Raw genomic sequence first — 26,032 nt, forward strand, 5'->3', positions numbered from 1 at the left:
GACACTGGCAGCCGAGGTTCTGGGAAGTTCTCCTTGGTGTGAGCCCTCCCAGAGTCTGCCATTAACCCCACCAAACAGCACGGGTAGGCTCCAGTGTTGGGTTGCCTCAGGCAAAACAACCAACAGGGAGGGAACCCAGCCCCACCCATCAACAGTCAAGTGGATTAAGGTTTTACTGAGCTCTGACCGCCACAGCAACAGTCAGCTCTACCCACCACCAGAGCCTCCCATCAAGCCTCTTAGATAGCCTCAACCACCAGAGGGCAGACAACAGAAGCAAGAAAAACTACAATCCTGCAGCCTGTGGACCAAAAACCACAGTTACAGAAAGATAGAGAAGATGAAAAGGCAGAGGGCTATGTACCAGATGAAGGAACAAGAAAAAAACCCAGAAAAACAACTAAATGAAGTGGAGATAGGCAACCTTCCAGAAAAAGAATTCAGAATAATGATAGTGAAGATGATCCAGGACCTCGGAATAAGAATGGAGGCAAAGATTGAGAAGATGCAAGAAATGATTCACAAAGACCTAGAAGAATTAAAGAACAAACAAACAGAGATGACCAATACAATAACTGAAATGAAAACTACACTAGAAGGAATCAATAGCAGAATAACTGAGGCAGAAGAAAGGATAAGTGACCTGGAAGACAGAATGGTGGAATTCACTGCTGCGGAACAGACTAAAGAAAAAAGAATGAAAAGAAATGAAGACAGCCTAAGAGACCTCTGGGACAACATTAAACGCAACAACATTCGCATTATAAGGGTCCCAGAAGGAGAAGAGAGAGAGAAAGGACCAGAGAAAATATTTGAAGAGATTATAGTCGAAAACTTCCCTAACATGAGAAAGGAAATAGCCACCCAAGTCCAGGAAGCGCAGAGAGTCCCATACAGAATAAACCCAAGGAGAAACACGCCGAGACACATAGTAATCAAAGTGGCAAAAATTAAAGACAAAGAAAAATTATTGAAAGCAGCAAGGGAAAAACGACAAATAACATACAAGGGAACTCCCATAAGGTTAACAGCTGATTTCTCAGCAGAAACTCTGCAAGCCAGAAGGGAGTGGCATGATATACTTAATGTGATGAAAGGGAAGAACCTACAACCAAGATTACTCTACCCGGCAAGGATCACATTTAGATTTGATGGAGAAATCAAAAGCTTTACAGACAAGCAAAAGCTAAGAGAATTCAGCACCACCAAACCAGCTCTACAACAAATGCTAAAGGAACTTCTCTAAGTGGGAAACACAAGAGAAGAAAAGGACCTACAAAAACAAACCCAAAACAATTAAGAAAATGGTCATAGGAACATACATATCGATAATTACCTTAAACGTGAATGGATTAAACGCCCCAACCAAAAGACATAGACTGGCTGAATGGATACAAAAACAAGACCCATATATATGCTGTCTACAAGAGACCCACTTTAGACCTAGGGACACATACAGACTGAAAGTGAGGGGATGGAAAAAGATATTCCATGCAAATGGAAATCAAAAGAAAGCTGGAGTAGCTATACTCATATCAGATAAAATAGACTTTAAAATAAAGAATGTTACAAGAGACAAGGAAGGACACTACATAATGATCCAGGGATCAATCCAAGAAGAAGATATAACAATTATAAATATATATGCACCCAACATAGGAGCACCTCAATACATAAGGCAACTACTAACAGCTCTAAAAGAGGAAATCGACAGTAACACAATAATAGTGGGGGACTTTAACACTTCACTTACACCAATGGACAGATCATCCAAAATGAAAATAAATAAGGAAACAGAAGCTTTAAATGACACAATAGACCAGATAGATTTAATTGATATATATAGGACATTCCATCCAAAAACAGCAGATTACACGTTCTTCTCAAGTGCGCACGGAACATTCTCCAGGATAGATCACATCTTGGGTCACAAATCAAGCCTCAGTAAATTTAAGAAAATTGAAATCATACCAAGCATCTTTTCTGACCACAACGCTATGAGATTAGAAATGAATTACAGGGAAAAAAACGTAAAAAAGACAAACACATGGAGGCTAAACAATACGTTACTAAATAACCAAGAGATCACTGAAGAAATCAAAGAGGAAATAAAAAAATACCTAGAGACAAATGACAATGAAAACACGACGACCCAAAACCTATGGGATGCAGCAAAAGCGGTTCTAAGAGGGAAGTTTATAGCTATACAAGCCTACCTAAAGAAACAAGAAAAATCTCAAGTAAACAATCTAACCTTACACCTAAAGAAACTAGAGAAAGAAGAACAAACAAAACCCAAAGTTAGCAGAAGGAAAGAAATCATAAAGATCAGAGCAGAAATAAATGAAATAGAAACAAAGAAAACAATAGCAAAGATCAATAAAACTAAAAGCTGGTTCTTTGAGAAGATAAACAAAATTGATAAGCCATTAGCCAGACTCATCAAGAAAAAGAGGGAGAGGACTCAAATCAATAAAATCAGAAATGAAAAAGGAGAAGTTACAACAGACACCGCAGAAATACAAAACATCCTAAGAGACTACTATAAGCAACTTTACGCCAATAAAATGGACAACCTGGAGGAAATGGACAAATTCTTAGAAAGGTATAACCTTCCAAGACTGAATCAGGAAGAAACAGAAAATATGAACAGACCAATCACAAGTAATGAAATTGAAACTGTGATTAAAAATCTTCCAACAAACAAAAGTCCAGGACCAGATGGCTTCACAGGTGAATTCTATCAAACATTTAGAGAAGAGCTAACACCCATCCTTCTCAAACTCTTCCAAAAAATTGCAGAGGAAGGAACACTCCCAAACTCATTCTATGAGGCCACCATCACCCTGATACCAAAACCAGACAAAGACACTACAAAAAAAGAAAATTAGAGGCCAATATCACTGATGAATATAGATGCAAAAATCCTCAACAAAATACTAGCAAACAGATTCCAACAACACATTAAAAGGATCATACACCACGATCAAGTGGGATTTATCCCGGGGATGCAAGGATTCTTCAATATACGCAAATCAATCAATGTGATACACCATATTAACAAATTGAAGAATAAAAACCATATGATCATCTCAATAGATGCAGAAAAAGCTTTTGACAAAATTCAACACCCATTTCTGATAAAAACTCTCCAGAAAGTGGGCATAGAGGGAACCTACCTCAACATAATAAAGGCCATATATGACAAACCCACAGCAAACATCATTCTCAATGGTGAAAAACTGAAAGCATTTCCTCTAAGATCAGGAACGAGACAAGGATGTCCACTCTCACCACTATTATTCAACATAGTTCTGGAAGTCCTAGCCACGGCAATCAGAGAAGAAAAACAAATAAAAGGAATACAAATTGGAAAAGAGGAAGTAAAACTGTCACTGTTTGCGGATGACATGATACTATACATAGAGAATCCTAAAACTGCCACCAGAAAACTGCTAGAACTAATTAATGAATATGGTAAAGTTGCAGGATACAAAATTAATGCACAGAAATCTCTTGCATTCCTATACACTAATGATGAAAAATCTGAAAGAGAAATTATGGAAGCACTCCCATTTACCATTGCAACAAAAAGAATAAAATACCTAGGAATAAACCTACCTAGGGAGACAAAAGACCTGTATGCAGAAAACTATAAGACACTGATGAAAGAAATTAAAGATGATACCAACAGATGGAGAGATATACCATGTTCTTGGATTGGAAGAATCAACATTGTGAAAATGAGTATACTACCCAAAGCAATCTACAGATTCAATGCAATCCCTATCAAATTACCAATGGCCTTTTTTACGGAGCTAGAACAAATCATCTTAAAATTTGTATGGAGACACAAAAGACCCCGAATAGCCAAAGCAGTCTTGAGGGGAAAAAAATGGAGCTGGAGGAATCAGACTCCCTGACTTCAGACTATACTACAAAGCTACAGTAATCAAGACAATATGGTACTGGCACAAAAACAGAAACATAGATCAATGAAACAAGATAGAAAGCCCAGAGGTAAACCCACACACCTATGGTCAACTAATCTATGACAAAGGAGGCAAGGATATACAATGGAGAAAAGACAGTCTCTTCAATAAGTGGTGCTGGAAAAACTGGACAGCTACATGTAAAAGAATGAAATTAGAACACTCCCTAGCACCATACACAAAAATAAACTCCAAATGGATTAAAGACCTAAAAGTAAGACCAGACACTATAAAACTCTTAGAGGAAAACATAGGAAGAACACTCTTTGACATAAATCACAGCAAGATCTTTTTTGATCCACCTCCTAGAGTAATGGAATTAAAAACAAAAATAAACAAGTGGGACCTAATGAAACTTCAAAGCTTTTGCACAGCAAAGGAAACCATAAACAAGACGAAAAGACAACCCTCAGAATGGGAGAAAATATTTGCAAATGAATCAACGGACAAAGGATTAATCTCTAAAATATATAAACAGCTAATGCAGCTCAATATTAAAAAAAAAAAAACCCAATCCAAAAATGGGCAGAAGACCTAAATAGACATTTCTCCAAAGAAGACATACAGACGGCCACGAAGCACATGAAAAGATGCTCAACATCACTAATTATTAGAGAAATGCAAATCAAAACTACAATGAGGTATCACCTCACTCCTGTTAGAATGGGCATCATCAGAAAATCTACAAACAACAAATGCTGGAGAGGGTGTGGAGAAAAGGGAACCCTCTTGCACTGTTGGTGGGAATGTAAATTGATACAGCCACTATGGAGAACAATATGGAGGTTCCTTAAAGAACTAAAAATAGAATTACCATATGACCCAGCAATCCCACTACTGGGCATATACCCAGAGAAAACCATAATTCAAAAAGACACATGCACCCGAATGTTCATTGCAGCACTATTTACAATAGCCAGGTCATGGAAGCAACCTAAATGCCCATCAACAGACGAATGGATAAAGTTGTGGTACATATATACAATGGAATATTACTCAGCCATAAAAAGGAACGAAATTGAGTCATTTGTTGAGACGTGGATGGAGCTAGAGACTGTCATACAGAGTGAAGTAAGTCAGAAAGAGAAAAACAAATATCATATATTAATGCATGTATGTGGAACCTAGAAAAATGGTACAGATGAGCCAGTTTGCAGGGCAGAAGTTGAGACACAGATGTAGAGAATGGACATATGGACACCAAGGGGGGAAAACTGTGGTGAGGTGGGGATGGTGGTGTGCTGAATTGGGCGATTGGGATTGACATGTATACACTGATGTGTATAAAATTGATGCCTAATAAGAACCTGCAGTATAAAAAAGCAAACAAAACAACTAATACTAAACTTTCATTGGGTTATTTGTATGGAAATATGTTAATATAAATGTTTCAGACATTACATGAAATTTCTAAAAATCTTATATTTGTATTTGTATGGAAATATGTATGGAAATATGTTAATATAAATGTTTCAGACATTACATGAAATTTCTAAAAATCTTATATTTGTATGGAAATATGTATGGAAATATGTTAATATAAATGTTTCAGACATTACATGAAATTTCTAAAAATCTTATATGTTCTGGTATAATGTTATAAGTAATAATCCTAGTTATTACTTTAAAATGTATATCTCAGAAATAACTAATTTTCTTGTCAACTGCATTATTATGAACTTTCATCAAATCTTTTACCGTGGTCATTTTTAAGGCTTTTGTCATTTACAGACAGTTCTGGGTGTACTCTGATGATTTTGCAAATATGTTCCTATAAAAGGGTTTCATCTTCAAGAAATTCATGGAAAAGACTCTGACATGTACAGGTTTCTGGTAACTGACTGTACTGCTGAACTGAATGAATAAGCATTTTCAGAACTCTGATGAAAAACTGATGAACTCATAAAAGTGCTAACAAAAGATCAAGATGAAAAAAAACAATTAATTACATGGGACTGAGTGAACTGATGAGGATGAGTATAATTTTTGTGACTTTCTGTCTGAATTAAAAAAAAAAAAAAAATCCCACAAGGACTCAGAGGCAAAGAATATACAAATCAATTTTCACTGCAAAGTAAAGGAGCTGTTACAGTGGAGGATTACTGGACTGAATGTCAATATTATGACATAGTATGAGTGTGTTTCATGTTTGGTAATGGCAATCATTGTTGCTTTTGTTGTGGTCATCCATGTACAATGCTTGGTGTCAGTCTATTTATCTCTTGTAAAAATAAAATACAGTGTGTGTGTGTGTGTGTGTGAAAAAAAAAAAGGAAATGATATAAATGTGACTATGAATGAGTGTATTCAATAGTTAAAATGATCTATTATATTAGTGATATATATTGTGGAATTAGTATTGTTTTTCTCTAAAGAGCAATGTGGAATAAAAGTTATTTGTTTCATTTAAAAAAAAAAAAATAACACATTAAATCAATTTAAAAATGTGATTGGGGAAATTCCCTAATGTTGACGGCTAAGAATATCACATTTTTCATGGAGCAACTTGGAATCTATGGTTTTAGTAAATGAGGCATCCTATGTAAAATAAAACTGGTAAATGAGAGCTCTACCCACCACCAGAGCCTCCCATCAAGCCTCTTAGATAGCCTCAACCACCAGAGGGCAGACAGCAGAAGCAAGAAAAACTACAATCCTGCAGCCTGTGGACCAAGAAACACAGTTAGAGAAAGATAGACAAGATGAAAAGGCAGAGGGCTAGGTACCAGATGAAGGAACAAGAAAAAACCCCAGAAAAACAACTAAATGAAATGGAGATAGGCAACCTTCCAGAGAAAGAATTCAGAATAATGATAGTGAAGATGATCCAGGACCTCGGAATAAGAATGGAGGCAAAGATTGAGAAGATGCAAGAAATGATTCACAAAGACCTAGAAGAATTAAAGAACAAACAAACAGAGATGACCAATACAATAACTGAAATGAAAACTACACTAGAAGGAATCAATAGCAGAATAACTGAGGCAGAAGAACGGATAAGTGACCTGGAAGACAGAATGGTGGAATTCACTGCTGTGGAACAGACTAAAGAAAAAAGAATGAAAAGAAATGAAGACAGCCTAAGAGACCTCTGGGACAACATGAAACGCAACAACATTCACATTATAGGGGTCCCAGAAGGAGAAGAGAGAGAGAAAGGACCCGTGAAAATATTGGAAGAGATTATAGTCAAAAATTTCCCTAACATGGGAAAGGAAACAGCCACCCAAGTCCAGGAAGCACAGAGAGTCTCAGGCAGGATAAACCCAAGGAGAAACACGCCAAGACACATAGTAATCAAACTGACAAAAATTAAAGACAAAGAAAAATTATTAAAAGCAACAAGGGACAAACGACAAATAACATACAAGGGAACTCCCATAAGGTTAACAGCTGATTTCTCAGCAGAAACTCTACAAGCCAGAAGGAGTGGGACGATATATTTAAAGGGATGAAGGAGAAGAACTTGTAACTAAGATTACTCTACCTAGCAAGGACCTCATTCAGATTTGATGGAGAAAGCAAAAGCTTTACAGACAAGCAAAAGCTAAGAGAATTCAGCACCACCAAACCAGCTCTACAACAAATGCTAAAGGAACTTCTCTAAGTGGGAAACACAAGAGAAGAAAAGGACCTACAAAAACAAACCCCAAACAATTAAGAAAATGGTAATAGGAACAAACATATCGAAAACTACCTTAAATGTGAACGGATTAAATGCTCCAACCAAAAGACACAGTCTCGCTAAATGGATACAAAAACAAGACCCACGTATATGCTGTCTACAAGAGACCCACTTCAGACCTAGGGACACATACAGACTGAAAGTGAGGGGATGGAAAAAGATATTCCATGAAAATGGAAATCAAAAGAAAGCTGGAGTAGCAATACTCATATCACATAAAATAGACTTTAAAATAAAGAATGTTACAAGAGACAAAGAAGGACACTACATAATGATCAAGGGATCAATCCAAGAAGAGGATATAACAATTATAAATATATATGCACGCAACATAGGAGCACCTCAATACATAAGGTAAATGCTAACAGCTATAAAAGAGGAAATCGACAGTAACACAATAAGAGTGGGGGACTTTAACACCTCAATTACACCAATGGACAGATCATCCAGCCAGAAAATTAATAAGGAAACACAAGCTTTAAATGACACAAGAGACCAGATATATTTAATTGATATTTATAGGATATTTCATCTGAAAAGAGCAGATTACACTTTCTTCTCAAGTGCACATGGAACATTCTCCAGGATAGATCATATCTTGGGTCACAAATCTAGCCTTGGTAAATTTAAGAAAACTGAAATCATATCAAGTGGCTTTTCCAAACACAACATTATGAGATTAGAAATCAATTACAGGAAAAAAACATAAACAACACAATCACATGGAGGCTAAACAGTACATTACTAAATAACCAAGAGATCACTGAAGAAATCAAAGAGGAAATCAAAAAATACCTAGAGACAAATGACAATGAAAACATGATGATCCAAAACCTATGGGATGCAGCAAAAGCAGTTCTAAGAGGGAAGTTTATAGTAATGCAATCCTACCTCAAGAAACAAGAAAAATCTCAAATAAACAATCTAACCTTACACCTAAAGGAACTAGAGAAAGAAGAACAAACAAAACCCAAAGTTAGTAGGAGGAAAGAAAACATAAAGATCAGAGCAGAAATAAATGAAATAGAAACAAAACAAGAGCAAATATCAGTGAAACTAAAAGCTGGTTCTTTGAGAAGATAAACAAAATTGATAAACCTTTAGCCAGACTCACCAAGAAAAAGACGGAGAGAACTCAAATTAATAGAATTAGAAATAAAAAAGGAGAAGTTACAACAGACACTGCAGAAATACAAAGGATCATAAGAGACTACTACAAGCAACTCTATGCCAGTAAAATGGACAACCTGGAAGAAATGGACAAATTCTTAGAAAGGTGTAACTTTCCAAGACTGAACCAGGAAGAAATAGAAAATATGAACAGACCAATCACAAGTAATGAAACTGAAACTGTGATTAAAAACAAAAGTCCAGGACCAGATGTCTTCACAGGTGAATTCTATCAAACATTTAGAGACCAGCTAACACCCATCCTTCTCAAACTCTTCCAAAAAATTGCAGAGGAAGGAACACTCCCAAACTCATTCCATGAGACCACCATCACCCTGATACCAAAACCAGACAAAGATACTACAAAAAAAGAAAATTACAGACCAATATCACTGATGAATATAGATGCAAAAATCCTCAACAAAATACTAGCAAACAGAATCCAACAACACATTAAAAGGATCATACACCATGATAAAGTGGGATTTATCCCAGGAATGCAAGAATTCTTCAATATATGCATATTATTCAGTGTGATAAACCATACTAACAAATTGGAGAATAAAAACCATATGATCGTCTCAATAGATGCAGAAAAAACTTTTGACAGAATTCAAAACCCATTTATGATAAAAATCCTCCAGAAAGTGGGCATAGAGGGAACCTACCTCAACATAATAAAGGCCATACACGACAAACCCACAGCAAACATCATTCTCAGTGGTGAAAAACTGAAACCATTTCCTCTAAGATCAGGAACAAGACAAGGATGTCCACTCTTGCCACTCCTATTCAACATAGTTTTGCAAAAAACTATGTAAATAGTGCTGTCAGGTAGTGCTTCTTCTTTGGAAGAAGAAAAAGAAATAAAAGGAATAGAAACTGAAAAGAAGAAGTAAAACTGTCACTGTTTGCAGATAACATGATACTATACATAGAGAATCCTAAAGATGCCACCAGAAAACTACTAGAGCTAATCAATGAATTTGGTAAAGTTGCAGGATACAAAATTAATGCACAGAAATCTCTTGCATTCCTATGCAGTAACAATGAAAGATCAGAAAGATAAATTAAGGAAATGATCCCATTCACCATTGCAACAAAAAGAATAAAATACCTAAGAATAAACCTACCTAAGGAGATAAAAGACCTCTACTCAGAAAACTTTAAGACACTGATGAAAGAAATCAAGGATGACACAAACAGATGGAGAGATATACCATGTTCTTGGATTGGAAGAATCAATATTGTGAAAATGACTATACTACCCAAAGCAATCTGCAGATTCAATGCAATCCCTATCAAATTACCAATGGCATTTTTTACAGAACTACAACAAAAAATCTTAAAATGTGTATGGAGACACAAAAGACCCCGGATAGCCAAAGCAATCTTGAGGGAAAAAAACGGAGCTGGAGGAATCAGACTCCCTGACTTCAGACTATACTACAAAGCTACAGTAATCAACACAATATGGTACTGGCCCAAAAAAGAAATATAGATCAGTGGAACAGGATAGAAAGCCCAGAGGTAAACCCACACACCTATGGTCAACTAATCTATGACAAAGGAGGCAAGGATATACAATGGAGAAAAGACAGTCTCTTCAATAAGTGGTGCTGGAAAAACTGGACAGCTACATGTAAAAGAATGAAATTAGAACACTCCCTAGCACCATACACAAAAATAAACTCCAAATGGATTAAAGACCTAAAAGTAAGACCAGACACTATAAAACTCTTAGAGGAAAACATAGGAAGAACACTCTTTGACATAAATCACAGCAAGATCTTTTTTGACCCACCTCCTAGAGAAATGAAATAGAAACAAAAATAAACAAATGGGACCTAATGAAACTTAAAAGCTTTTGCACAGCAAAGGAAACTATATACAAGATGAAAAGACAACTCTCAGAATGGGAGAAAATATTTGCAAATGAATCAATGGACAAAGGATTAATCTCTAAAATATATAAACAGCTAATGCAGCTCAATATTAAAAAAAAAAAAACCCAATCAAAAAATGGGCAGAAGACCTAAATAGACATCTCTCCAAAGAACACATACAGATGGCCAAGAGGCACATGAAAAGCTGCTCAACATCATTAATTATTAAAGAAATGCAAATCAAAACTACAATGAGGTATCACCTCACACTGTTCAGAATGACCATCATCAAAAAATCTACAAACAGTAAATGTTGGAGAGGGTGTGGAGAAAAGGGAACCCTCTTGCAGTGTTGGTGGGAATGTAAATTGATACAGCCACTATGGAGAACAGTATGGAGTTTCCTTAAAAAACTAAAAATAGAATTACCATATGACCCAGCAATCCCACTACTGGGCATATACCCAGAGAAAACCATAATTCAAAAAGACACATGCACGCCAATGTTCATTGCAGCACTATTTATAACAGCCAGGTCATGGAAGCAACCTAAGTGTCCATCGACAGACAAATGGATACAGAAGATGTGGTACATATACGCAGTGGAATATTACTCAGCCATAAAAAGAAACGAAACTGAGTTATTTGTAGAGATGTGGATGGACCCAGAGACTGTCATACTGAGTGAAGTAAGTCAGAAAGAGGAAAACAAATATTGTATATTAACGCATATTTGTGGACTCTAGAAACATGGTACAGATGAACCGGTTTGCAAGGCAGAAATAGAGACACAAATATAGAGAACAAACATACGGACACCAAGGAGGGAAAGCGGGGGCAGGGTGGTGGTGGTGTTGGGATGAATTGGGAGATTGGGAATGACTTATATACACTAATGTGTATAATATAGATAACTAATAAGAGCAAATGATTTTTCCAAATGTGCTATAACATACACACACACATGCACGCACACACTGTCTCCTGTTTGTAATCAATTCTATCCCACCTGGATCTTTTCTTATTAATCCCCCTCAAAAAAAAGAATTAAATGATAGTCATTATTCTAGAGATATGAGTATCCTCCCTATTTTTCTCCCGACCTTACAGGTGAGTCACACAAAGAAGTTGGTACCTGCTCACCGTCGCACAGAGTCACCTGAGAGCATCCAGGCCCCAGACTCTGGGGTCACAGAGCCAGGGTACAACCGGGCAGCTGATGGTCCAGGCAGCCTCCCGAGACGCCAAGCTGAGCACTTATGATTAACACATACGGTATTCTCGGAAGGTCGTGTCTCTCTCCCTCATAACAGCCATAAACATCTGCGATCATGTTTTCCGTGTGTCACTCTTTTCCTGTGCACACAGCCACAGCCGCACCCCCAGCAACAAGCAGCAGTCACCACTCGGGGCAGGAAGGAAGCACCTGTCGCCCGCCACTCACGCCCCCCTGCCCCGCCCCAAAGCCTGCGCTTCCAGAATCTACCTCCGCTAGTGGTCATGGGTGGGGGGAGCTGGGGGGTGCTCACCGGCATGCACCTTGTGTCTGGACCCCTTCTGTCCTGCTTTGTCCTCTCAGCTCCCAGCACAGCTCCTAACAGGTGCTCACACTTTGCTCTGTTAGTGATGTACACGCATAAATGGTGTGCACGCAGGTGCAGGTACGTACACATCTGTAACCACAAAGTACTTTTCCAAATGACATTTAAGTTTACCTTCATAAAGTCCTGACCCCTTCAGGAAAACCCTCACGGCTGTGGAAAAGGCCAGCTTGGCGCCACTTCTCCTGGCTGCCCTCCCCGGCAGGAAGGCAGTGAAACCTCTGGCGTTTCTAATGCCACAAATGCAGAAGCTGCTATTTGTCTACCTTGTCACACAAGCCATGACAGCCTGGATCTATCACCAAGATGACAGGACTAGCACTGCCTATGTCGAGCCCACACACCTTCCCCAAAGCACTGCTGCCGCCTCAAGGGGTCCGAATGTCCCCAGGTTTACAGTTGAGGAGTAATTTCATGCTCCTCAGCACGTAACAAAAACTTAAGATAATTATAATGTGAAGAGTCAACTAATGGAGCCATTTGGTAAAGTATAATTATCTGAAGAGAAATCATTAAGGATAATATTCAGCAGGATAGAGATGAGAAGAGAATACGGTATATTTTACCATTAACAGTTATGCTGATTTGTAAAATTGATATCAAAATGCAGCAATTATAAAAATATAAAGGCACAATTTTATTCAAACCCGAAATAGCTAATCAGGGATTCCCTGATGGCACAGTGGTTAAGAATCCACCTGCCAATGCAGGGGACGTGGGTTCGAGCCCTGGTCCAGGAAGACGCCACATGCCGCGGGGCAACTAAGCCCGTGCGCCACAACTACTGAGCCTGCGCTCTAGTGCCCACGAGCCACAACTACTGAGCCCCCGTGCCACAACTACTGAAGCCCGCACGCCTAGAACCTGTGCTCTGCAACAAGAGAAGCCACCGCAATGAGAAGCCCACACGCAGCAACGAAGACCCAATGCAGCCTAAAATAAATAAATAAATAAATAAATAAATTTACACAATAGCTAATCATAAATATAAATTCTCAGTACAAGAGTCAGAAACAGAACTTCCTCCCTCTTACAGCATGACATACCATTAATTCAGATAAATACTTATGATTCAACAGTGCGTATCAGCTGTTACGTACCAGGCATGTAATTTATTCACCCAGTCTTGCGTCTCTTTCTGAAAGAAAGGGGAACTTCCCCCCTCACTCACAAGCAGCCTCACTGGCAAAGCTGCAATCATGCCCTTTCCAAAGGCAATCATTGACTTAGACTGGTCCATATTTACACCTGAGGGTGGGATGAGGCCCATAAAGCATACGGGCACCAGATACCCAGACAAACGTGGGTTCTGAAAGCAAGAGAGAAGGGGCGCGGCTGTGACTGGGAATGAGCAGGGCTGATGGAGGCTGGGACAGAGGCCAGGGACGGGGTCAACGTCCAGGGAGAGACGAGAGCGTGAGCAAAGGCCCTGAGGCGGCCTCAAGGGCACGAGCACATCAGACAGAGACATGAGCTGGCTGGGTGGTGCTGCCGTTGTCTGACATATAAACACAGAGAGAGAGCGGGGTTTCGGGATTCAGATTAGGCGGAGGATCTTGGAAGTGTTAACTGGACAGCCAAGCGGGGCTCACCGAGGCACCGTGTTGGGCATCAGTGGGTTAACCAGAGGCAGGTGAGGCCACCTGGAAACATACAGCGAGAAAAGAACCTGCAGCAGAAGGTCTGTACACCGCACTCTGAAAGGCAGAGCAGAGGACCAGGTCCCCAAAGAGCCGGAGACGGAAGGAGGAAAAGCAGAGGGTCGGGGAGGGAGGCGTGCCAGGTGAGCCGTCAGCAGCTCAAACCCCTTGGAGGTGAAGCCAGAGGGGCAGCAGGTCTGGGGACACGGTGGCCTAAGTGTTGCAGGGACAGAGGTGAAGATGGCCAGCTGGGGGCAGGGACCACGAAGGGACAGCTCCCAGGGCAACACACTCGGAGGGAAAGAGTCAGGGAGGTGGGTTCAGCTCCCCTGCCACCTCTTGGATTCTGACTTAGCAAGGGAAGCTGGTCTCCCTTTAAAGAAGACCCGACGGCCACCGCACTTAGTTTCTGAAAGTCGTGTCACGCAAAATGTGTGCGAACGTTGTCAAATGTGACATTTATTGTCAATAGAAAGTGTTGTAATTCCTGATAGGAATAATTGGCAGTTATGTCACACTTTATAAATACAGATTATTCTCCTAAACACTAGCTCAATGAACAAAAATGTCCTAATGTAGAATCTGGGTGCATCCATGTGGTTATATTCTTACTGATATGAATTCATAAAACAGACAATAAAATATACACCTGCTGAGAGCATTCACATTCATTCTAGAAATGGAATTGGATTCTTACAATGATTTGTCATTCAAACTACTTCGATTAAAATACAAATAATTACAGTTACTTCTCTTTTAGTCAACGCTTAAATGCAATTACCACTCACTGGAAGGGGAGGGGAGTCAGCCTTCAACTAAAATCAGCACGAGAAATAAAACAGTATGAATGCTAATAACACCATGAGATTTACAATACTGAACCTTACCATTTATATGATCGTATTTATAATAGTACAATTCAGCGCCATAATACAATGGTATTCATCCAAATTTCAAATGAATTTTGGCGCCTATCAAAACTAGAATTGCTGTCAAATGTCAACAGTTTAGAGTCAGATTTATTCACTCAGAATAATAAGTGTGACTGTAAATAACCTGCAGACAGTGTTGAGTGCAAAGCGCCGAGACTCAGCCGCTCTGGAAACTCTCACAAGGTCATCGCCGGTGCCAGGGCTCCACGGCAGGGCAGCTCGGCGCCCACACGTAACTGGCCTTTTCTAACTGTTTCCAACAGGGCCTGCTGAGTGGTCCGCTAAGCAAGCTAAGAGTCACATTCACTTTTTAAAAGTCCTACTTCTTTGCTTCATTAAAAGATAGCTAGTTAACAATATTTATGGATGTAAAACTACAGCCTCCGTAGAAAACAGAAACTGTCTCACCAATAATTTCAATTGAGAAATCACAACAGCATAATATTCGCCACACTTTTGCAACAGCCTTGAAGATGAGACGCAAGAGAGGAAGGAGGTGAGGCTGCGGGGAGGCCGGAGGGCGGGCGTCCAGGGCGCCGAGCCTCCGCCGCTCAGCGCAGAATGAGTGGGGACCTCGGTGGCCTGGGGGAAACTGACATCCAGTGTTCCCTGAAAACAAGCCCAAAGCTCTCCAAAGGTACAATCTGAATGACAACATGCAGTAACCAGCTGATACTAAGGAAAAGCACACGCCAGTCGAAACACAAATACTTTTTTCCACGAAATTCGCATGCACTTTTCCCCCAAAAGCATTTCTTGAACCTGCCTTGGTACATTGCAAAAAATACAGGTAGATTCTAATTAGCGAGTTTCTGAGGATGTCGGAATCAGGTCTGAAGTGACTCAGAACCCAGACCACAGGTTCTTCGGGCGAGGGGGAGGCAGGGGACACACGGTTCCCCGTCCCCGTCCCGCCTGGAGCGGCCACCCATCACCCGTGTCCACGTGCCTCAGAGCGAGTGTCTGCTCTGAGAAGGACAGCGCGGGGGCCTGGGGTACAGAGACGGACCTCACGTGCCCGACGCCACCTGCTTCCTGTGGTGGCAGGCGAGCTGCTCTCATAATTCTGCAGCTGGGGTACCCGTGTGACAGAGAGGGAACCGGGCTATAAACTCACTGACACGAGCTCCCTCCCTCCACCCAGCGATAAAGCAGCTCGACGTCTCCGTCTGCCACTCACTCCCTTGACCGAACTCACATCAGTGCTGCCCTCTTGTCACCCTTCGTAAGTGTGTCTCCTGGGACATCTAGGGACATGGAACTAAATTAACGTTGAAATTTAAAAAGCCACATTTATGTTTATGTAGCTATACAGGCATGTAGATATAAAAGGTCGCTGTTCTACACATGTTTGGTGAAATACGGCAATTTTTACATCTGGTATTTTCAATAAATAAGCACACTTTTTAAACTTGGATCTTGGAAACCTATCCAAGATAGGAAACCTATCTCCTGGTAAAGTCAGGTAATTCCCCATCTTAAAATATGTGAATCTTGCTTATGACATCATAGAGATCATCAGAAATTCTACACTTGAAATCAAAGATGAGTCAGCAAGGATGAGAAACACGTGACAAAAGCCTAGAACAAACGGACATCCTTCCCCAGAGGTTACCTGTTTCCTTTAGCTCCCGCGACAACTCACATCTCTAACTAGATGACGAAGTGGTGACATTACTAGATGCCTACTTTAAATGACCTGACATGCTCTCACCTTCCAGTCGCCAAGCTCACCGTGAGAACTCACATATGACTGGCTCTCCCAGGCTTCCAGCCCCTCGACTGAAGCAGTGATGTTAATTAAAAACAGAAAATTGTGTTCAGCACAAACCAACAGCAGTGTTTGAACAGGAAAGCAGGACACCTTTACACACTGCACTGGCGGTTCTCCACCCAGGGGTTTAACCACAGGGACACAGGAGACTCAGGGACACAGGTATATGAACTGGCTCAACTTAGGGAATACATGTAACAGGGTACGGCTACCTAAAACGAAAGAGAAAAAGAAGTTCCAATCCTGAGCAAGAGACATTCAAATGTGGCCAAATTCTCATGATTCAAACCAGCAGTAGTAAAGAACATGTTGTTTTTCTGACTTCAAAAAAATGTTTACAACTAGAAATATAATGGGTTTGAAACGATTTTCTTGTATGTCATCATTTTTCTAATTAGAAGCACTAAGTTCTCCTTCTTAACTGAAATGATTAAATAACTATGTAAACTCAATGATGTTATGGACAGTTACTGATAAGAAAAGCAGCAAATCTGCATGCTTGTCTAGACTCCAAGGATTCAAGTGAAAAATTTATGGCCATCAGAGGTCCACAGTGCAAAGATGTTTAGGGCCATTTTCCAGCCAAGGTTCCAGCCATGATTGTGAGCTATGAATGTTCCCGTTTTAAAAGACACATGTGTAGACAGAACAGTTAACAGATTTGTTATAAATGAGCAAGAATCTGAGCTCTGCTGTAGGCCGGAGCACGCAGCATCTGAGCACACCTGATTACTTAGGACACCGGAGGGACCATTCCTGCTATTACGGGATCCATGTTACTATTCCAACACTTGTCCTTTGGTGCTGACAGAACTTCCTGGCTGGAACACAATCATGGCTGGAACCTTGGCTGGAAAATGGCCCTAAACATCTTTGCACTGTGGACCTCTGATGGCCATAAATTTTTCACTTGAATCCTTGGAATCTAGACAAGCATGCAGGTTTGCTGCTTTTCTTATCAGTAACTGTCCATAACATCATTGAGTTTACAGAGTTATTTCATCATTTCAGTTACGAAGGAGAACTTAGTGCTTCTAATTAGAAAAATGATGACATACAAGAAAGTCGTTTCAAACCCAGTATGAGGCACATAGGATGCATCTTATAATCAAGGTTCTTATTACAAATAAGCACTAGTTACAGCCTCAGCAAATGGGGTATGGAGCCCCTTTCTGAGCCCCCAATTTAGTATCTTAATGGAGTCAACATTTAGCACCCTGGAGAGTACTTATTTGAGAACCTGCAGTTGACATATTTTTTAAAAACTTAAGTTATTGCCAATAACTCGTCCACGGAGTCAATTATGCAGTATGATCAATCCACTTGGTTCTTCCACTATAATTACGGTGGTTACACACAGGACGGCTGCAAGAACACCTCAAGCAGATGCGCAGCTCCTAACCAGCGAGCGCATGGCCGCAAGACTCCAGGCAGTGACAGAACTCCCAGCCTCTTTCTTAAGCACTTGACTTCCGACTACCCCAAGCACGTCTTCCCGGTTTAAGGAAAACTGCTCCGTGACAAAGTACTTTACACAATCAGCACGGAACTTCACATGAAATTTAATTTCAAGATTTTGTGGAAACACCCCAGAATTGTATAACTTGATGGAAGAAGCAACTGTCTCTACATAAGCTTTTTTTTTTTTTTTTTTTTTTTTTAAGAAAATCATACAGTCATTAGTACTGCCCTGGTTTAGAAGCATCCTGACACACAGGAATTTATAAAAGCCTTCAACCCATAGTCTCCGAAACATTTCTCTGTTATCCTGAAAAGGACTGCTAGACACACGCCGGTTTTTACTGTCGCTCCCGGGCTTAGGGAGTCTGTGAGGACAAACCCGAAGGGAGGCGGTTCCAGCCGGATTAGTCAATCAGTCGGGGAGCCTCGGCTGCGGTTCCTAAACTGTTTCCAGAACACTCGGTTATGCTGGGGGTGGCGACGCGAAGGCTTCCAAGAACTTTTCGTTTTTGACTGAGCCACATTTCTGTTTTCCCCCAACAGTTAAGTTATTTAGAAGTAAGAGGGTGGAGGGGAGTCGTCTGGGGCAGGGATAAGAAGAGATGTCACACAGACACGCACGCACGAATCGGTATCACGAACTGGGCGTCCAGAGCTGAGCTGTCCCCTAAGTAGCGGGGCGCTCGGCCGGGGGGGGACCCCAGCCCGGGCAGAGGCCCCCCCCAAGACGGAGAGGAGCTCAGGAGGACGCCCGCCGCGGCCCCCGAGGCCAGGAGCCGCTCGCAGGGAGACAGGAGGGGCGAACCCCCAACCCCCAACCCTGGAGAACCTGATTCCCACGGGCCACGGAGCCGCTGCACCTTCACGACGGGGAAAGGCAGACCCTACAAGTTTCCGTCTGGGATGCTGGGCCGGGAGGACGGAGGGTCAGGGGGTCTGCGCCCGCCCGCCCGCACGAGCCGCCCCGGGAGATGGAGATGGGGACGCAAGAGGGAAGGGGGCGCCGGGTGAGGAGGGGGCGGAGGATGAGGAGGGGGCACGGGGAGGGAAGACGGGTCGCGGAGGAGAGACAGGGGCGCTGAGAAGGGGAGGGCCTGGAGGGAGAAAGGGGTGCAGAGGGGAAGGGGGCGCAGGGAGAGGAGGGGCGCGCGCAGAAAAAACGGCCGGGAGGTCCGGCACTCACCCTCGCGGGCACTAGCAGGCGGCCGGGGCGCCCGCGGGGGGCAGCCGGGGGGAAGGGTCCCTCGGCGCTCATCGCCGCCCACTCGGCGGGACCAGCGCTCCGGGCCGCGCGAGCTCAGCGCCGAGGACCCGCGCGAGCCTCCTAGGGCCCCGCGGTCGCCACGTCCGCGCCCCTCTGCGCTTCGGCGCCGCTCGGGCTCGGCTCGGGCTCCGCGGGCTGCGGCGGGAGCAGCCGAGCACCGCCCACCGCCCGTGAGCACCGCCCACCGACCTGAGCACCGCCCACCGCCCGTAACCGCCGCCCGCCGCCCGTGAGCACCGCCCACCGTCCTGAGCACCGCCCACCGCCCGTGACCACCGCCCCCCGCCCTGAGCACCGCCCACCGCCCGTGACCACCGCCCACAGACCTGAGCACCGCCCACCGCCCGTGACCGCCGCCCACCGTCCTGAGCGCCGCCCACCGCCCGTAACCGCCGCCCGCCGCCCGTGAGCACCGCCCACCGTCCTGAGCACCGCCTACCGCCCGTGACCACCGCCCCCCACCCTGAGCACCGCCCACCGCCCGTGACCACCGCTCGCCGCCCGTGAGCACCGCCCGCCGCCCTGAGCACCGCCCACCGCCCGTGACCGCCGCCCACCGCCCGTGACCGCCGCCCGCCGCCCGTGAGCACCGCTCACCGCCCGTGACCGCCGCCCACCGCCCTGAGCACCGCCCACCGCCCGTGACCACCGCCCACCGCCCTGAGCACCGCCCACCGCCCGTGACCGCCGCCCACGCGACGCGCCGGGAGAGGAGGGGCGCGCGGCTGCCGAGGGGCGGGACGCGTCCCGGGCTGCGGCGCTCCGGGGGAGAGCGGGAGAGGTGATAGCCTCTGGGGGCTGCCGCTCCCCCGGGCCGGGGCCGAGCGCTCCTGCCGCTCGGCGGCCCCTCCCCGCCCCTGCTCCCCGGTGGATCTGACCTGGGGCGTCCCCCCGTCCGCAGTCGGGTGCTTCCGGGCCTTCCCCTCCCTCGGAGGGTCGCAGGGCAGCTGCCTGCCGGGTCCCTGGGGACCCCTCCGCCGGGGTCTCCCCGTCACGTGGAGCTGGTGCTGGACCCTGGGGACTGTCCAGAAGAGGAAAGGACGCCTCTCGCGCCCGCGCGCCCCACCCGCGCCCCGGGCTGGCGGCTCGGCGGCGCCCGTGTCCTCGCTGCGGACCCGGCGACGCCCCGGGGCGCGGGGCTGGGCGCACCTCCGGGCAGTGGGGCAGCAGCCGGTCGGCGAGTCCCTTGCTTTCGCAGGACAGTATCAGGCTGCGTAGACTCAAGTCATCCTCGTTCAAGCGTAAATGAAAGTTTGGCATAAATCTCAGGAAAACACACAAACCCCCCCCTCAAGCTACCAATGACTGGTAGTTTTCTCTTTTAAGGATTGTGTACAGAGTAGTAATGTCAGGGTTATAAACACAATGAAAAAAAAAGAAAAAAAGTATGATAAGAAACAGGATATGTGCATATTGTCAAATTATCTCCTCACAAGATATTTTTTAATTTCAAAGGAGAAACAGTAACTTTACAGTGGAGAATCCTGGCAGACACAACTGTAACCAAATGATCAAGGTTAATCTCACCAGTAACGAAACATGCTGACATCAAGTGTTCCCTGATATGATGCACTGAGAAGAAGATAGTTTCGATTCTGTAGTATTCTTGCCAAAAATGCATAACCTAAATTTAATCTTGAGGAAATACCAGGAAAACCCATTCACTTAACAGGTGGCCAATACTCTTCACAAATGTAAAAATCATGAAAGGGAAAGAAAGATTCTGAAACTGCCCAGATTGAAGAAAACTAAGAATATACCACAACAAAATACAATGTGGGATCCCAGACTAGGAAAAAGACATTAATGGGGAAACTGTTGAAACCTGAATAAAATCTGCAGGCCAGTTAACAGTATCATATCAATGTTATTGTTTCTTCATTCTGATCATTGTGCTATGGCTATGTAAGATGTTAACATTTTTAAAAGCTGGGGGAAAGGGATATGGGAAGATTGTGTACTAGTTTTGCAACATTGTAAGTCTCAAGTTTCTGCAGAATGAAAAACTAATAATAATTTTTCTTTTCTGCACCCGGTCAACAGCTTTTGGAGAAGCAGGTGGACTGTCAGAAAGACACTCCCAAGTCAAATTCTGGATCTGATATTTATCTAGCCACGTGACTTCAAGGTAGTTATTTACACCCACTAACCCTGAGCTAGTCCTCCAGCTGTACGGTACTCACCATGATCCCCACTTTACAGATGAGTCAGCTGAGGCAGTGCACATAAAGTGCTTATGACCTGGTATATATTATTATTGTTATTATTATTATTATTATTATTATTAGACATAAGGGAATGTCATTATGCAAGCAAAATCACCTATTTCAATTATTTTTATTAAGAACTTCCTCATCTAACGAAGAATCAAAGGAAGAAGGCAGGGATGCAGTGAGTGGGAAAGAAAAGAAAAAAGGAGCTAGAAGGAGGAGGCAAGGGCTAGAGAGAGGGAAGTGGGAGGCAAAAGAACTGCTCCTTAAATGATAATAAAAGCTACTTTTCAGTAACATGAATAAGCCACTGCACAAAAAAATAATGTAGGAACTACATCCTTTTTTCACCCTTTTTTAAAAATATTTATTTATTTATTTATTTTTGCGGCAAGCAGGGACTACTCTTCATTGTGGTGCGTGGGCTTCTAACTGCGGTGGCTTCCCTTGTTGTGGAGCATGGGCTCTAAGTGCACAGGCTTCAGCAGTTGTGGTGCACAGGCTCAGTAGTTGTGGCTCGCGGGCTCTAGAGCTCAGGCTCAGTAGTTGTGGTGCGGTGCACGGGCTTAGTTGCTCCACGGCATGTGGGATCTTCCCGGACCAGGGCTCGAACCCGTGTCCCCTGCATTGGCAGGCGGATTCTTAACCACTGCGCCACCAGGGAAGCCCTTTCACCCTTTTTATACTGGGAGTTTCAAAAAATTCATATTCACACTAATATAGTTAACAAAGTAACTGCTAATGTAAAAATTGAATTCTACATGATATTTAATCACTGTCTCCTCATTACTAATCAATCATGGTAATTGATAATGATGATGACAAATCCATTTCCCTCCAGAAGCCACCTCAAGTCTAACCTCTTACCTAATACTCTCCATGGAAGCCAGGGTCACCCTACCCAGGTTAGTGCTTCCTATCTGGAACCTAATTACAGATAGGCAGACAGATAGATAGATAGACAGACAGATAGATAGATAGATATGGACAAGAGAATAGACGTATATATGTCAATCCCAACTAATAAGAACCTGCTGTTGAAAAGTAAATAAAATAAAATTCAAAAATTAAAAAAAAAAAGAGAAGAGATGGATGGATGGATAGATAGATGATAGATCAGTGAATAGGTAGAGGGCAGAGATGGATAAACAGATGATAGATTGATAGATAGATAATCTTTGGATTTATGCATTCATATCATCACTGGAAGAGTCAGATAAAATTCTTGAGTAAAGTGATATCCAACTAACATAAGTACGATACATCACCCGAATCAAAATTACTATTTAGGAACACATTTGTATATTAATTTATTTACATAACATATCATTTATTCACTCAGTGAGTACCAGCTTCTAGACACTGAGGTGGAAAGCAAGGAACAAAACAAATTTCTTGCGCCATCAAGATTACTTTCCAATGGAGAAGACAGAAATAAAGTTAAAAATGTATTATGGCAAGTCGAGACAAATGCTATGAAGAAACATAAGGCATAGTAAGGGGCAAGAGATTTCAGAGGGGCTATCTGAGCATGAATGGTCAGAAAAGGCCTCTTGGGTGAATAAAGAGCCATGTGCGTATCTGGGGGAAAGGGCTCCAAATCAAGAACGCTGCACGTGCAAATGCCCAAGGACTCGACTGAGGAACACAGAGAAGAACATGCTGCTTGCACATCGAGATAGGAGAGAACAGTAGATGAGAGGGAGTCAGCGGCCCCATCGCTCAGGGTCGAGTAGGCCAAGGGACGCCATATATGTCACCACTGGGGGTACGCGTGCATATCATCACGGGAAGACTCAGGTAAAATTCTTCAAGATTACACAGGAACTTGCAAAAACCCATGGGAAGCCAGCTCCTGTTTTTTCTCTGGAGTCCACCGGTTCCTGAAACCCAAGGCAGCCTGAAACAGGTGTGCACAGGGCTAGTAAACCTTGGTGAGGTGAGCAAGACTCTCTAGGTGAGACAGACATCTCTTCCTCGCTCTGTTTTTCTTGCCTTTCACATGTGACTTTCGTATGTTACTTTCAGACAACGCATGTCTGATTATGCAAAAGGTTCAGAGCCAGGTAGCATGGAAAAACGTAGCTTTCTGTTTATTTCTAGGCCCAAGTCTCTTCAGGCAGCGATGCCCACAGATCTCCACCCTTACTGGAGGCGGCAGAAGGAAAGGAGGCTAGAGCCAAGCCCAGCCTCCTAGAGCGTCCAAACCTGATTTAAAGCTATTTTGGAGCCAAGGACATTTTCCTGAATCCATTCCAAACAAGAATGAAGATGTTGGTGCATGATATTTTTGCAAAATATGCAGGCTCAGGAATTGACAGACTTTACATTTACATCAAACATGAAGAACCATTTGTGAATCCTTGCTGCAGAAAGCTGCTGTCTGCAAGCCAAAAATAATAGCATAAAGAATAATAATAAAACAAAGCTGGCACAAAACCTTGTCTTCCTGGAAGAGGGCCAATTTTTAGTTTGATAATAGCGCTGACTCTTGGAACCCGAAAGGAAAATAAATTCCTACCCACACAATCTGCATTGTTCCTCTCCTCCTCGTGTTAATTTTATCTCACACCTCAAACACATACAATCATTTATTTTTTTCTTATTGAAAGTGCAAGGTGTTTGTTCTAAAAGTAAGTTGTCTGCATCTGATTCCATAAACAGTTTCTTCCTGATGATTGCTATTTTTAAGGCTGTTGCTTTAACTAAAGTTATAGTAAAAAATTAGAAATATTTTCTTCCAGTATTCTTTTGAGATATGTGTGTGTGTGTACATACAGTCTTTATAACATGAGAACTAACTGCCCATTAGGCCTATTCAAATACACAATCAAATATTTCCATAAAGAAAAAAATAATAATCAAACTTGTTTGCTGCATGTTGAGCAAGAACTAGAAACTCCATTTTTTACCCCCAGTCAAGGGCCACACACAATGAAAAACTCATCCCGTCCAAGAGCCACTCAAGTCAGCTAGTATTTTTAAAAACTGGATTATAAATATAAACTCACCTGATTCTTAAACAACACAATATGAAATGGTCAAGCACACAAATATTTCTGGAATGCTTTGATTCCACTAGGTGACCAGTTACCTGGAAGAACACCCAGAGCAAGAGATAGAAAACAGGAGCTGACAAATTCATGCTCGCATCAGAAGCCCCTGCGGGGCATGTCATGATACGGACTGCTGGGCCCCACTGTCAAAGTGTCTGATTCTGGAGGTCTGGGGTGAAAACTGAAACCCTACAGCTCTAACACGCTCGCAGGGGATGCTGATGATGGACCACAGACCATACTGAGCCATAATGAGAGACTGGAGGGAGGAAAACAGGAGAGGAAGGAAACATGGAGGGGAAATGAAGGAGAGCAACGTAGAGTGAGGCAGGGGGGGTGGTGTGTGAACCTGTCACCGCCTTGGCCCACTGAGAGGACCATCAACACATACTCCCCCAACCCCCTCTGCAAGCCAGCAGTGCAGAAGTAAAACAATGAACTCTAACAGACCTTCTGAGTTGGCTGATCCCGCCCCTTCCACAGCCCTGGTTAAGTAACTGACTTAGTCCTGGCCAATGAGAAGTAAGTGAAAGCCACAGGGTAAGTGCGGCTTCAAGGAAAGTTACACTCTTGGTCCCACTGTTCCTTTTCCTTCTTCCTGCCCATACAGAGACCTGAGCCAGGAGATGCAGTAGCCACTCAACAGCCATGTAGGCATGAGGACACAGGCATCCTCCTATGCCAGGTGGAGAAAAGAAAAAAAAATGGGAAGTGCCTGCCTGTATCACGGAGCCACGGTCCCACCACGCCCACCATGACGTCCTACGCCCAGTCTTCACGATGGGCAAGGCAAGAACATCCCTCTCTGTTTAAACCTCTGTTTGTTGGGTTTTCCAGTACCTTCAGCTGAATGATCCCAACTAATATAAAAACTAGCCAAGTACTTACTAGGTGCCTGACACTATGTGACTGCTATACATGAATTATCTCATTTAAAATAATAATGATTTAATCGAGCACAAAACTCTCAAGTGCTCTGCTGATGCATTCAGAAATACATTAAGTTCCTACTTTATTCCAGCCATGGAAAGCACAGAACCTGAACGCAAAGGACTCACAGGTAATATTCGTACCATAGTGATCCCATAGGAGAAGCAAGCAGAGCTTGTGGTGGGGGACCCACAAGAGCCTCCGAACAAAACCAGGTGGATGGAACGATCAGGAAGGCTTTCTGGAGGCAGAGACCCCTGAGCTTGATACTTAAGGATGAGTAGGAACTGAGCTTATTCTTACACATGCAGCAATGCCTCTTTAAATGTGATGGCAACCGCAACCCAAGGGGAAAGAGGGGAAGAAAATCTTTTCTGGACTTCTACAGCAGTGACCAAACAAGGTGCAGCCAACTCTAAATGCACATACAA

General features: G+C 43.1%; 1 protein-coding gene across 1 annotated transcript in view; it reads right to left on the minus strand.

The window, feature by feature from the left end:
- The window catches only part of LOC309653852 (cyclin-Y-like protein 1), a gene marked incomplete at its 5' end in the record, with an annotated part of 56,126 nt that extends 36,586 nt beyond the window's left edge, over nucleotides 1-19,540 (minus strand). The window contains one exon of the mRNA XM_082478643.1: nucleotides 19,325-19,540. Within this exon, the coding sequence (XP_082334769.1) occupies nucleotides 19,325-19,540 (216 nt within the window). The remainder of the gene's footprint in view (nucleotides 1-19,324) is intronic.
- Between the last annotated feature and the right edge of the window lie 6,492 nt (nucleotides 19,541-26,032).

Source organism: Balaenoptera physalus (genome assembly GCF_965194825.1).
Source record: "Balaenoptera physalus genome assembly, contig: HAP1_SCAFFOLD_1307, whole genome shotgun sequence".
Taxonomy (NCBI): domain Eukaryota; kingdom Metazoa; phylum Chordata; class Mammalia; order Artiodactyla; family Balaenopteridae; genus Balaenoptera; species Balaenoptera physalus.